General features: G+C 40.7%; 1 protein-coding gene across 6 annotated transcripts in view; it reads left to right on the top strand.

The window, feature by feature from the left end:
• ltbp1 (latent transforming growth factor beta binding protein 1) overlaps positions 1-14672 on the top strand; it is a 132054-nt gene that overhangs the window by 18288 nt on the left and 99094 nt on the right. For all 6 annotated transcript variants that reach the window (XM_012915746.5, XM_012915745.5, XM_023154858.3 and 3 more), the window contains exon 3: positions 8112-8496. In XM_012915746.5, the coding sequence (XP_012771200.1) occupies positions 8112-8496 (385 nt within the window). The remainder of the gene's footprint in view (positions 1-8111; positions 8497-14672) is intronic.

Here is a 14672-nt window from a genome sequence, read left to right as displayed (position 1 = left end):
TTTTCCCAAGAAGCATATTGATCTTGCATCTGCTTGAAAAAGTAAAGTGACTGTTCCTTCTGTGTTGAATGTTCATTATATGGTGCTCTTGAAACATGCATGTAGAATTACTTTGTGTTTTTGACAAGTCTATGTGTAAGCAAAGATGTAGCTAATCTGACAGTATTAGCTAGCACGTTGTGTTTATCCTGTTTCAGACCAAACAACCATTTATGTTTGTGAACCTGCAGGATTTCAGTTTCAGCAAAAACGAAACCCTTTGTTACCAGAAATGACTGACCTGACCTGATGAGCAAGGCTGTTTTTACGTGTGAATTTGTAACATTTTCAGAAGAATCATGTCAGGAAATTTTTGAAGGCTGTCTTTCGAACATGTCACATTACACATTAAGTTCGTGTGAGCGATCTGCCTAGATAGCTGATTTGCAATACACACCTGACTTTTAGGTTTGTATAATGGCCCAATGTCTTATGACACAGACTTAAACTTATTGTGGTAGCACTTTGATCTGACTGCACTGAATCCTTATTTTCTCAAGTGTATCTTCTAAGACAGACACCTGCAGGGGATTCCTAGAAAAGGTTGTGTGTTTTCGTACTGACAGGATTCTGTATAGCACAATGTTGAGCGATTAGGGTACAACCACCATTTGTACCCAGAGATCCCTAGCTGGCTTTGTTCACATGGTAACATGGCTATCAACACCCACTAAACAGCTGTAGGTTAGAATTGCTTTCTGTTAGTGTTACATCAAACCAAAGTGCATTTAGTGCATTACGCTAACTTATTCGGATTGTTAATATAACAGGGATTCTTTAGTGTTATTGTTGGCCAACAGAAAGATAGGGATTAGAGAGGCCAATAGATTCTCAGCAGACACTCTTATCTGAGCTAATCTGAATTTGAGGGCCAGCAGTGACTCAGATAATGTGGAATTCAATATCTCATATATCGATGTCATATCTTTCCACTGCTACCTGCTTCTGAATTCAGTGAACATCTGTCCCAGCCACATACAAGGTTAAACAGGCTCTAGCACTTACCCATAAAATCTCAGCATTTTTTTTTTCACTTGGGAATTTGTAGTTCCTGCATCAAGGCAGAGACACAAAGAAAGTCATTATGCCTCACAGTTTCTGCCTCTCACCTTGAAACCATACAACATGAAAACAGCAGCACACACAACGAATAATTTCTACTCTTACAGACCCCGGCGAGGATATGAAGGGGCTCTCTGAACACCAGGCCCAGCGTGGTTTGATCAAAAGGGTGAGGACATCAGCATGACTATTTCCTGTCCCCAGCTAACGAGTAAATTACCATCACTTATTCCGTCACTCTTGTCACAGACCGCTGCTCTCATGTAGCTGACCTCAGAGAAAGAGCGAGAGAGAAAACTATTTGCAGAACAGATGGCAGCCTTTGCTCCAGGCCAGTGAGGGGTGGGGGAAATGAAAACTATTTATGCTAGTCAGAAAAGAAAGCAAAAAGCTTCACCCAAACTGGAAAATTAACTGTGGGGTTGTTTCAAAATACTAACATAATTCAGCTTCAGGGGAGAAAGGACAGCAATGATGTAATCTGTGAGGTAATCACTTTATAGAAGATGGGTGTAACTCGACTGATATTATATGGTGAAAGGGAGTCCACACTTCTTTGGGCTGTGGTTGTTGGAGTATAAATGTATTGTGGATATCCTGGATTTAGTGCATTTCAGTGCTGCTAAAGTTTGTGCTTAACCTAAAACGATACATCTTTCAACTTTAACTTTTTTAGTGTTAGGGCTAAAATAAGAGTGTAGAAGTAATCAGTATATGTACAGATGATCAGAGCTTGATCACAGAACAATCTGTTGATTTTAAAATAACAGTCTCGTTCATTGCAGCTAAAAGTAAGTCTTGCATTTAATTAAGTTTGGGGTGTGGCTGTCCAGTGTTGTGAAAGACAATTTTAAATCCTTCCACAAGGGGTGACCATAAGGGGGGACTTGCATTACTAACTTGCATTGGAGCTTTTCAGACGGTTTGTGAGGGTGAAAGCAAAAGAGTGCTTGCTGTTGCACGGCTGAACAATGTAGAAAGTGTAACGAAGTATTCCCAAAAAAGCGACTTCAAACTGTATGTCATCAGTGAAACTGCATCATATCCATCATGTGAGGAGGAAATGTGTACAGATCTCACTCAGTATATTAGCATTGTCGTGAGCCACGTGGATGACCACACAGGGTGTATGTTGTCCTTGTTGCAGGAGATGTCTTTCAGCCATCATTTAGTTTCCTTTCATTAATCATTTTCACCAACCTCAAAACTGCCAATTAGTCTAACAAGCTTAGTGAGGAGGTGACACACCCTCAGGGCCCATGGGGAGAAAAAGAGGGACTCTTTCTGAGTCATTTCTCCTGCTGCTGACACACACACACACACACACACACACACGCACACACACAAACACACAAACACACAGAAGCAGTAGAATTTTTGACTTTATAGACAGAATTTAATTAAAGTTATTTAGTTTAGGGTTAGAATGTGGAACTAAGGTTTTCTTTTTAAGTTGGGCAGTGAATAGTCAGATGGAGGTCCAGATGTGTGGCTTATCTTCAGTCAGTTTCCTTTGTATGGTTTATCCAAACATATCTATGCATGTATGTGCATGTGTGTTTGAGTACAGTATGTAAACTTCTGCTATGCTGCCTGTGAGACGGGCTTTGTAGTTGATAGATGGATGCCCCTATCATCTGCTCGGCAAGAATAGTGCCTTGTCTAATTACATGCTTTTGGCTGGTCTCCTTTATAAACATACACAAAGACCTTTAAGCGCGCACACACACACACACACACACACACACACACACACACACACACACACACACACACACACACACACACACTTACAATTTCATAATTAGGTCAAGTATATAGACGAAAAGTATTTCTAAACTGTCTCCTGAAAATATCAGTTGTTAAGTGACATTTCACATTAATTTCACATTAACAGCTGGTCAGATGTACCCACATGTTCTGTGGTATGCTCAAGTACTTTTGATTTTGTAGTTTTGGATACATGCCTTTACACAGAATTCCCAGTTTGATATGTACCTTGTAGGGGTGCAACGATACACAAAATTCACGGTTCGGTTCGATACTTTGGTATCACGGTTCGATATTTTTTCGATACAAAAAAAATGTTCATGCCTTTTTAATTTGTCATTTATTAAAATTATAAATATATATTTTAACTCAAAAGTACAGTTTTTAAATTTAATGTTGCTGAAACAAAAGTAATTAAAAAAAAAATAAAAATCTCAGGGCTCTCAAAATTTCAAAATCCCTGGTAGCCCTTCGGGCAGGGACTCTTCCGTTTTTGGTAGCCCAAAATAAATTTAAGTAGCCCGAATAAAAAAGGGAGCAATTTTTTGATTAATGTTTTGTTTCCTTTACAATATTATACATTAAAGTATAATATTGTAAAGGAAACAAAACATTAATCAAAAAATTGTTGAAAAACAAATTACAACATTGTATAAAAATTACAATCATCAACTCAAATACTTGGTTCTAATTGAACAGAAATGTCTATGAACTTGTAAGAACTGTGTAGGACATGAATCAGTCTGTGTCAGATCCTGAATTTGAAATTTCCACTGAAGTTACGGGTAAGAGGCAAGTGGAACCAAGATCGAGGCCATTTGCTTTTTGAAGTTTGCAAAGACTGCTAAATTGTGCCAGTGGTAGTTCACTCTTTGCAACATAGTAGCTGTTCTAAACAGATTTTTCGGGTTTATTTTTAGTATGTTATTTGCAATTGGTGTTTGTTCTGGGAAAGATATTGCAGACTGAGCAATAATGCATTTCTTGCATTTCTCATGCGTTCTAATGTGGGCCTTTCTTAATATGACTGGTCCCAGTAACAAAGGCGCTTGTCGACTCAGAAATCGAGGGAAAACCAACAACACACCCGGCAGAACATTATGTTATTTACACGGGTGCACATAAGTGGTCCGCATGTGCGCATTCGCTGTCAAAATAAAAGACGAGCACCAGATAAGAAGTTGCAGCGCGCGTTTGCGTCCATATAAAAAGCAGTGTTTTTGTCCTAGAGTGGGATTTTCACGGCACATTCTGCACCACATCTCTGTGCGTTCATCATTTGTTTGAAGCCAGCTCACCTCCTGCAACCACTTTTCCGAGAATACACGCTTCTTTTGTGGTTCAGCCTGCTGACATTTCTTTGGAGGTGGAGGAACACCAAAGTAATTGCTTAAAGGAGCTTCTTCGACATCTTTAAGAGTTCTAAACAAATGTCTGTCCTCCTCCAGAAAATCCTATGTATGCAAACACGCGTTGCAACTTCATATCTTGTGCGCGTTTTTTTTTTTTTTTTTTTTTTTGACAGCGAATGCGCACCTGCGGACCACTTATGTGCAGCCCTGGTTATATAGCTCGTCATATTGCAGCCACAGAAATTATTTTGTTCATGAAACCATAACGCTGCACTTTCTTTTTGCCTTATAGTCTGATTTGTCATAACTTTTCTGTTTTGTGGTAAGCTTTTCTTTGGCTGTCACTTCTTCACCCTGACCTGTCTTATTTGGCTCAGCAGAACTAAAATATATATCCTGCTGCTTTTACACACGCACACATAACGGTCAGCGATTCTCTGCGCGATCAACCTCTCACATGTTTAAGCTGCGGGAGATTTCACTTGTCATGTTTGCATAGTAAGCTAACGATTAATAAGACGATGTCAGAGGAATTGGTGCGCAAATGATCGTCACTCACCAATCAGTGCTGTCGCTCTCTATACACAGTTCGCACGATTGCAAAGTGAAAGCAAAAAACAAGCGCAAATTCAAACGCGATTTCAATATGTCACATATTGACAGTGGCTCACCGCCAATGACATAATTACCCAGCTACATTTCCGAAAGAATGCAAAAGCATTGACATATATTTTTCCTTCCTACAATAGCCCGACGGGCAGGGCAGAGATAGATTTTGGTAGCCCGACTGAAAAAATCGCTAGCCCTGGGACGTCAGGCAGGCGATTTTGCGAGCCCTGTATCTGATTGAGGAATCACTCATCTTTGGAAAAGAGAGTTTATTACAGAGAAATGGCTCTTTCCAAAATAAAAGCTATACTATCCGCTTCTTCTGGGCTATATTCTCAGCAGCATATTGTAGCGGGCCAGGGCTGTTCGGGGTTCTGTTTGTACAGTTATGTTTTGTTTATGTTGCCATAGTGACGGGTGACGCCCTCTCGCTGCGACGGTGTGTCCTTCCGGGGTCAGAGGGCGCCCTGTGTGTTGTTGTTGTTGTTGTTGCTGTGCGGTTGCCGCGCTGAGCAGTTAGCTAGCGGCAGTGTTCTTCTGCAGATGTCAATAAACGGCTGTGCTCCCTGGCTAGCTCACGGGAAGCAAGACCAAACGATACCTCCGTCTCCTCCTTGTCTGAGCTCGCCACAATATTAAACATATCAGGTCCCCATAAGAAGAATCATGTGCTAATGGCTGTCTAAATGACTCGGGTAAAGTTTGTAGCATGCATGCTTGTTGTTTTGTCTGCTTCCACTTGTCTTTGCACTAGGATGATGTCGGCGTAAATTAGCAGTCATATTCGTTGTGTTCCCACTAGTGCTGTCAGCATTAATCTCGTTGAAATGACGTTAACGCCACAACACGGCAAATCTCCGTTAACGAGCTACCCCTGATCGCCTGTGCGTGGGGCTAGACGGCCAACACGTTAACGAGCTAACTGCGCTAACACACTAGTTCACACCAATGTAATTGAGCATTGCGTGGCACATCCAACATACTGTTTTACTTTAGTCCATGACGCGCTTACCTTCAGGGTCATACTTCACATGAAAACCAAAATAATTCCAAACGCCAGATCTGAATGAGGGTGGGGGAGGTTCAATTTGCCATGTTGCAAGGAGAGCTTAACTTCTGTCTCGCTAGCTTGCCCTTCGCTCTTCCTTCTGACGATGCTGTCTGTGGCTGTATCCCAATTCAGATTCTGCAGCCTTAAAGTACGCAGCCTCAACGATCCTCAAGGGCCGCATACTTAAAGACCGCTAAGGCCGGAAGTGCGAGGCTTGTGAAATGGGACGGTCTAGCCTCCGTTGCGCTGCCCAGGTTGCCTAGCAACCATGATACTAACAGCTGGAAACGTGTCGTACAGCTTTGTTTGACAGAAATGAAGGAGAAAATCTTTTGTTCATTTGTTTGTTTCTTTCTACATGAGCTTTGATCATTCTCTGTAGGATTAAGCTCAGCTATTGAACGGCGTATATTTTAAAGTAAAGGCTTTAAAACCAAGTTAGTACAAACGTCACTAATGTCACATAACTTTGCCGACATGTGGCCAACAGTAATGTTTTAATGTTCTTCGTTATTAAACATTTGCACATAAATAAGTGACATAATATTCAGTACTTACTTAAAGTTTACTCTTCGGGCGCCCCTCATCCGCCGTTTTTTTTTTTCCGGCAAATTTATCCACACGCACCGCTGCGCTATGCATTCTGGGATATGTTGGGCCACGAAGTCTACACTGCCACAGCCTTAAAATTCAGGGAAATGAAGGACGCAGTTCAGGGCCGCATTTCGAGCAGCCTTTGAATTGGGACAGCCTTCGGCGCGCCGCTGTGACGTAATCGGTCTTGAAATGCGGCCTTTAAGGCTGCAGACCCTGAATTGGGATACAGCCTGTGTTGAGCGCTCAGTGGATCTGCGCTCGACAGTGCAGCCTAGGCGGAGTAATCGAACGCAGATTCACTGAGCGCTCAACACAGACAGCATCGTCAGAAGGAAAGTTGATAAAATAAATTACAAATTTTGTATTGTTCGATACATATGCGTACCGAACCGAAAGCACTGTATCGAACGGTTCAATATCGATACAAGTATCGTTGCACCCCTAGTACCTTGTTTTTGGAATAATGGTTTCTCAGTTAGAAAGAGGAAATACAAAAAAAATCCACTTTTAAATTAATTTGTTTCAAATTACTTTTTAAGCATGTTCATGGGTCAAATTCGTTGGTATCACAGAAAATTGCTAATACAAACCAAATGTGCATGTGATGTGTATTTCACTTGGGATACTGAAAAGCACATTATATGTGCAGGACATTTATGTAGTCAAAATAATCCCTGTTAGCAACAGTTTAGGCCAAATGCTGTTTCTCACATTTTTTTTCTTTGTCTTATTATTATCACCCGTGTTTTGTTACCCAGCTGTGTTCCCTTCCACTTCCCATACCTGCCTGAGTGTATAGAGGTGTTTTCTCCTCAGTGTTTGTCTCAGCATCTGCGCGTACGAGTTCCCGGTAAAGCCTGGGTTCCTTTGCCTTGTGGGTTTTGTACTTCTTGGACTGTTTCCACAACTTTATTAAAAGGTGCATTTTGAGTTAACTGTCCTGTGTTTCTCAGGCCCATGCTTCATGACAGGGTAAGAGTCATAAGATGACTTGTTTCAGACAGTTTATGAACTGAGAGTCCATCTTAAGGCAAAGCATAGGCTAAATAAAGAAATAATGGGTCAAATAAAAATAATTTGGGGGGATACATTTGCAAGCAAGCAAGCAAGGATACATTTGCTTAATTATAAAGAGACTAAAAGAGAGGAACAAAAACATTTCAGCGTACACTCCTGGACTGCTGTGTCAAACTGTGCCCCTCAATGCGTTGTCAGAATAGATATGTAATGACCTGTTCACCAGTCCTGCTGTAGGGGTGATGTTTTGGGTCTCCTATAGCAGCTGCGTGCATAATAAATACATTGGTTCTGGAATTATTTTTTCTAACTGGATTCATAAATTGCTGTAAAAACTCTGAGAATATATAATTAAGACAAAAGGCAGCTCTAACTGAACCGTTTGCCATGTGTAACCGCTGTCTATACTAACACTGAGCAGAGACATTTAAATGCTTTACAGAATCTCTGAACAATAGAAGTACATTTAAAATGAAGAAAATCCAAGTCTGTTATATCCATATGCTTTGATGTTCCTTTTTTGTATGGGTGACATCTTTCTATCATCACTTATTCTCAATCTGTCTTTCTGTTTTCCTCTTTCTCTGTACCCTGGACTTCATGTGGTGTCCTAGCCAACTGCATCCCTCAGTGCCATAATGGAGGAATGTGCCTCAGGCCTCAGCACTGTGTCTGCAAACCTGGCTCAGAGGGGAAGGCATGCGAACAGAAGACTGTACCCACACACTCCTTTCCACCGCGGCCTGGGAACGGACCCACCAACGGGCACAACACTGGTCACACAAGCGGGCACACCACTGGTCATACTAATGGACACACTTCTGGCAACACCAATGTACACAGTGTGGTACCCCAGCGGCCAATACCTCAGCAAGTGCCTCCTAATGGTTATGGCTCTGGCCCCTCTCCATCTAACAACATGGGCCAGATGAAACTAACTGTCAAGCCAGCCCCGCAGTTTGTGCGGCCACATTACATACAGCAACACATCCAACAGCAGTAAGTATCTTTGATTCAATCTTTCAATACATTTTTCCATGAAACGTCTTCACACCGCCACATCCCTAATTTGCTTTGGTAATAAACATTAATTTGTTTCCCACATATAGCTCCTGTGATAGACAAGCTTCTGGAAGTCATAAACCACATAAAAAAAAATAACAAAACCAAAAATGCATTTATGCATTTGTGTCAGATTTGTAGGCAGCATTTTCATGATGAAATTCTCTCATCACATCCCAGAGATCTTCTGTTGGATTGAGCTCTGCTGATTATGGAGGCCATTTAGTAAATTTATATTATAAAATCAGTCTGAGCTTTGTTACATGGGGTGTTATCCTTCAGAAAGTAGACATGTACTCTGTGGTCATCAAGGTTTCAGCAAGAACAGTCAGGTAGGTGGCGATGATTAAATGATACTCAGTTTGTACTTACAGGTTACAAGTTTTCCAAAAACGGATGTTCTCCTCCTATCTTATGTAGATGCTATACCTCCACCAGTTGGTGGTATACAGGGAGTGCAGAATTATTAGGCAAGTTGTATTTTTGAGGAATAATGTTATTATTGAACAACAACCATGTTCTCAATGAACCCAAAAAACTCATTAATATCAAAGCTGAATGTTTTTGGAAGTAGTTTTTAGTTTGTTTTTAGTTTTAGCTATTTTAGGGGGATATCTGTGTGTGCAGGTGACTATTACTGTGCATAATTATTAGGCAACTTAACAAAAAACAAATATATACCTATTTCAATGATTTATTTTCACCAGTGAAACCAATATAACATCTCCACATTCACAAATATACATTTCTGACATTCAAAAACAAAACAAAAACAAATCAGCGACCAATATAGCCACCTTTCTTTGCAAGGACACTCAAAAGCCTGCCATCCATGGATTCTGTCAGTGTTTTGATCTGTTCACCATCAACATTGCGTGCAGCAGCAACCACAGCCTCCCAGACACTGTTCAGAGAGGTGTACTGTTTTCCCTCCTTGTAAATCTCACATTTGATGATGGACCACAGGTTCTCAATGGGGTTCAGATCAGGTGAACAAGGAGGCCATGTCATTAGTTTTTCTTCTTTTATACCCTTTCTTGCCAGCCACGCTGTGGAGTACTTGGACGCGTGTGATGGAGCATTGTCCTGCATGAAAATCATGTTTTTCTTGAAGGATGCAGACTTCTTCCTGTACCACTGCTTGAAGAAGGTGTCTTCCAGAAACTGGCAGTAGGACTGGGAGTTGAGCTTGACTCCATCCTCAACCCGAAAAGGCCCCACAAGCTCATCTTTGATGATAGCAGCCCAAACCAGTACTCCACCTCCACCTTGCTGGCGTCTGAGTCGGACTGGAGCTCTCTGCCCTTTACCAATCCAGCCACGGGCCCATCCATCTGGCCCATCAAGACTCACTCTCATTTCATCAGTCCATAAAACCTTAGAAAAACCAGTCTTGAGACATTTCTTGGCCCAGTCTTGACGTTTCAGCTTGTGTGTCTTGTTCAGTGGTGGTCGTCTTTCAGCCTTTCTTACCTTGGCCATGTCTCTGAGTATTGCACACCTTGTGCTTTTGGGCACTCCAGTGATGTTGCAGCTCTGAAATATGGCCAAACTGGTGGCAAGTGGCATCTTGGCAGCTGCACGCTTGACCTTTCTCAGTTCATGGGCAGTTATTTTGCGCCTTGGTTTTTCCACACGCTTCTTGCGACCCTGTTGAGTATTTTGAATGAAACGCTTGATTGTTCGATGATCACGCTTCAGACGCTTTGCAATTTTGAGACTGCTGCATCCCTCTGCAAGATATCTGACTATTTTTGACTTTTCTGAGCCTGTCAAGTCCTTCTTTTGACCCATTTTGCCAAAGGAAAGGACGCTGCCTAATAATTATGCACACCTGATATAGGGTGTTGATGTCATTAGACCACACCCCTTCTCATTACAGAGATGCACATCACCTAATATGCTTAATTGGTAGTAGGCTTTCGAGCCTCTACAGCTTGGAGTAAGACAACATGCATGAAGAGGATGATGTGGACAAAATACTCATTTGCCTAATAATTCTGCACTCCCTGTAAAGGAAGAGTCATTCTTCCTTTTGTGGAGTTTTGTACAGCAGTTGCCATTTTTTTCCAAAGCTTTTTTCCTTTTCTTGGTTGCCAGGTCAATACATCTTCTCTGAAGAGTCTCGACAGAAGACATGCTATTGACACAAAACATTGAACCTACTGAAATACATTAATCTTGCTGATATTAGTGAAAAAATCATGTATGTGTGCATCAACAATGAGATTTGTCTTTTATACTTTTATTCAGAATAAAAGAAAAATTCTGTCTTTTATTCTGTTATTCATAACAGAGTTCCATTTTGGGATGATTGCTATCCTCTAGGGCTGCCACAAACGATTATTTTGATAGTCGACTAGTCACCGATTATTTTTGCGATTAGTCGACTAATCAGATCATCATCCGTTGGACGTAAAACTACAGCTTATTGCACCAGCAGCATCTGCTCTTATATAACTATCATTAGCTTACAGCTTTAAGTGTTTAAGGTCTGTGCTAACTAAAAATAAAGAAAAGATGATAGTTTATTAAATTTTAATGAAATTTGCAGATTGTTTCGGTGAAGTTTAATAAACTCCTTGCTATCTAAAATATAACAGGACACTGGAGTAAATTCTGGAGCATCTCACACTTCTGATAATCAGCTGTCTGCTTGACGTTTATTCAGCTGTGTAAAAACTATAACTTTAATCTCAGACAAACTGATTTACTCAGGAACAAATAAAATACTAAAAAAAAGCCAAACAACAACATTTTAAGTTATCTAAGTGACTCATATATATATTTAACCTGAGTAGCGAAAGACGGCGGTGGGTTTGAAAACGATTTGCGGGGAGTCCGGTGTTCTCACGGTGCTAGTGAGCCTAGCCCCCGGCTCGCTATCGAGCTAGTGGGTAACAGATGTCTCCGAAAACGTCGGAGCGCTTTTGAAAATATGTGGTGTCTTGATAAACTGAGCAGATATTTGAGGTTTACACAGCTACATTCTCGCCTGAAAATATGTTAAACGTTTATTTTGTGACCCAGAAAGAATAATAAGAGTAACATTAAAACTAACTAGCTGCCGCCATTGTTGGAAACTGCGCTGGGCCGCGCTATGAATTCTGGGACACAGCTGCTTCTTCTTCTTCTTCGGGGTTTAACGGTAGCTGACATCCTTGTACATGCAATGCTGCCATCTTCTGTTTCAGTCCGGTATTACACTCTTAAATCCTGCCACTTATTCCTGCGTCTTTTGTGATCTTACAAAGCTTCAAACGACGCGTCGACTATTAAATCAGTCGTCGACGATTTTGATAGTCGACGTAATCGTGACTAGTCGACAAATCGTGGCAGCCCTACTATCCTCTTTAGGAGTGGTTGAAGTAGATTTATTTCAGCAGTAGTCTTGTCTGGTCAAAACATTGTTTATACCACTTCAAGGTGGATATTGCCGTGTGTGTGTATTTGCATGATATGCAGGATCAATAGAGATTTAAAGAAAAGAATTTTAAAGCATTTGATTGTGAGGAAAGCTATCCGTTTAATTGCTACCAGACCTGTGTCCTCGAAATGGAAAATGTCACCTTTAAAGGTTTTGGAATAAAGAAGCACTGATGGATTTGATAGAGGTTTTTAATTTGTTTGCACGTACAACATTGTTTATACTGATAATTTATGACTGAAGCCTTTCGGGGCTTCATTAGATCAGCTGCACATTGAAGACTGTCTATGAAATGTACAGCAATAAACATGGAAATTTTGAGAACTAAAACAAAATGAAATCCAATCCAATACAAATACATCTAATCACAGCAGTTTGAGCAAACTGTAATATTTGCTGCAGGCAAAAAAACTCAACAAAAAGTTTCTGTTGAGCATCTGGAATTGTTTAACTCTGTGTAGCATCATAATGAAGAGCTGGACCTTTCTCCGGTATGTTCCCTTCAGGACCATTTTGAGCAAATCGCGAGCATTTAATCAGCTTCTTAATCCTATAATTAGAATTTTCTATTGTGTAGAAAAACAACATGCTGTTGTAATTGCTTTTCTTTTTCTTATGTTAAGATATCTCTGGGATTAAATGTGCAGTTATATTCATGTATAGCGATAGAAAAGAGAGTTAACATTAAAGTGGGCTGTGTGTGGCCTGTGTGATGTCAGAGGGGAGGGGAAGCCATCTGCCATGACCGGTTAGGAGTAAGGGGAAGAAAAGAGAGAAAAAGACAAACTGTTGGAGACACTTTAGTAATTACTAATAGTGATGTAGGAGAGACAAAAGAGGTAATGCTCAGTGTATCATGGAAAACCTCCAGCAGCATAACTAATAAAAGGTCTCAGGGACACTTCATCCAGCCCTAACCACAAGCTTTGCCAGTGAAGATGAAATATATGAAATATGGTCCCTTCTTCTAGTCCCTGTCAGCATTCTTGATCAGCTGAATGCTTTTCAGGAAGTTTTAGAGCATCTTGAATTACAGTAGTCCAGCCTAAAAGTTATAAATGCATGAAATAGTTTTTCAGTGTCACTCTGAGATTGAATGTGTCTGATTTAAGCAATATGAAAAAGGCAGTCCTACATGTTTGTTTGATTTGCACATTGAAGGATTTCATTGTTTAGAATCCTGTCCTGTCTGGCAGCTTTTGCAATCAGAATTATTATCTGAATGCATTGTTGTGCTGAACATATTTTTCTTTATCCTTTTGTGTTTTGTGTTCTTTTGCTTATTACGTGTTATAGTATTACAGTGTAAAAGACAGGACAGACAGGGGAAAAAGGAGGGGGAATAGGGTGAAATATAATAAAAGGATAGAGTACAAATAGAAATTCACAATGTATTGCCTACTGCCGCACCTGTAAGAAAAAACAAATATACAAGGAACACAAAAATACAGATACTGTCACAGTCCTGGGTCGTCTGACCGGTGTTTTGAGTTTCCCTGTATTGTCAGTGTTGGGGAGTAATGGAATACATGTACCGGCGTTACATATTTAAAATACAAAATATTAGTAACTGTATTCCCTTAAAGTTACCGTTTAAAAAGGTGGTATTCAGAATACAGTTACTTTGTTGAAATAGATGGATTATACAGCGGTCTCTTCCTGTTTCATATGTTAGGCTGTTCCCTCTCTATTTTTGGTAATTCCACGCCGGTGGAAACAAACAACACGCATTAAGAGGCTCTAATGCCTGGGTCTCAATCTCGCGGCCCATGTCACTTCTACCTCCGCATAATGACGTGAAGAAATATTTTGAAAAATTATTATTCAAAAAATTATTTAATATGAAGGCAATAGGCAAAGTGTTACAGGCATAGCCCTAAAGAATGTAGCTTCATGGGCAGTGTAGTCTGTGCTGCAGGGAGAATGGACTGCCATACCCGTTATGTGTCTGTGAGCGCAAATGAGGGAGAAAAAAGAGTGGAAAAGTACGAGCTGTCACCGACCAGAAACGGGAGATGGAAGCATGTAAATATAATAATAACCACTGCAGCCAAAAAGAGTGCCTGACGAGCCCAGTTGTAAGTAAGCTACTAAGACTCGACTGTACACTGTGTTCGTTTTTTCCTCCGAACCAATAAGTTCTGTTTGAGCAGCCTTTCAATGCCTCTCTCTGTCTCTCGCAAGCACAGTTGACATAGACAACAAAGTAAAACTAGTTTTTGGCGACAAGCCCGACAGGGAACCAACGTATTAGCCAGAGGTCCCTTTATTACGGTTCGGAGCTGTAGAGCTGTTTTATACAGGGTGGGCCATTTATATGGATACACCGTGATAAAATGGGAATGGTTGGTGATATTAAAGTCCTGTTTGTGGCACATTAGTATATGTGAGGGGGCAAACTCCTCAAGATGGGTGGTGACCATGGTGGCCATTTAGAAGTCGGCCATCTTGGATACAACCTTTTTTTTTTTTTTTTCAATAGGAAGAGGGCCATGTGACACATCAAACTTATTGGTAATGTCACAAGAAAAACAATGGTGTGCTTGGTTTCAATGTAACTTTATTCTTTCATGAGTTATTTACAAGTTTCTGACCACTTATAAAATGTGTTCAATGTGCTGCCCATTGTGTTGGATTGTCAATGCAACCCTCTTCTCCCACTCTTCACACACTGATAGCAACACCG

Source organism: Maylandia zebra, linkage group LG13 (genome assembly GCF_041146795.1).
Source record: "Maylandia zebra isolate NMK-2024a linkage group LG13, Mzebra_GT3a, whole genome shotgun sequence".
NCBI lineage: Eukaryota > Metazoa > Chordata > Actinopteri > Cichliformes > Cichlidae > Maylandia > Maylandia zebra.
Note: the sequence above shows the minus strand (reverse complement) of the source record. Positions and strands in the feature narration are given on the sequence as shown.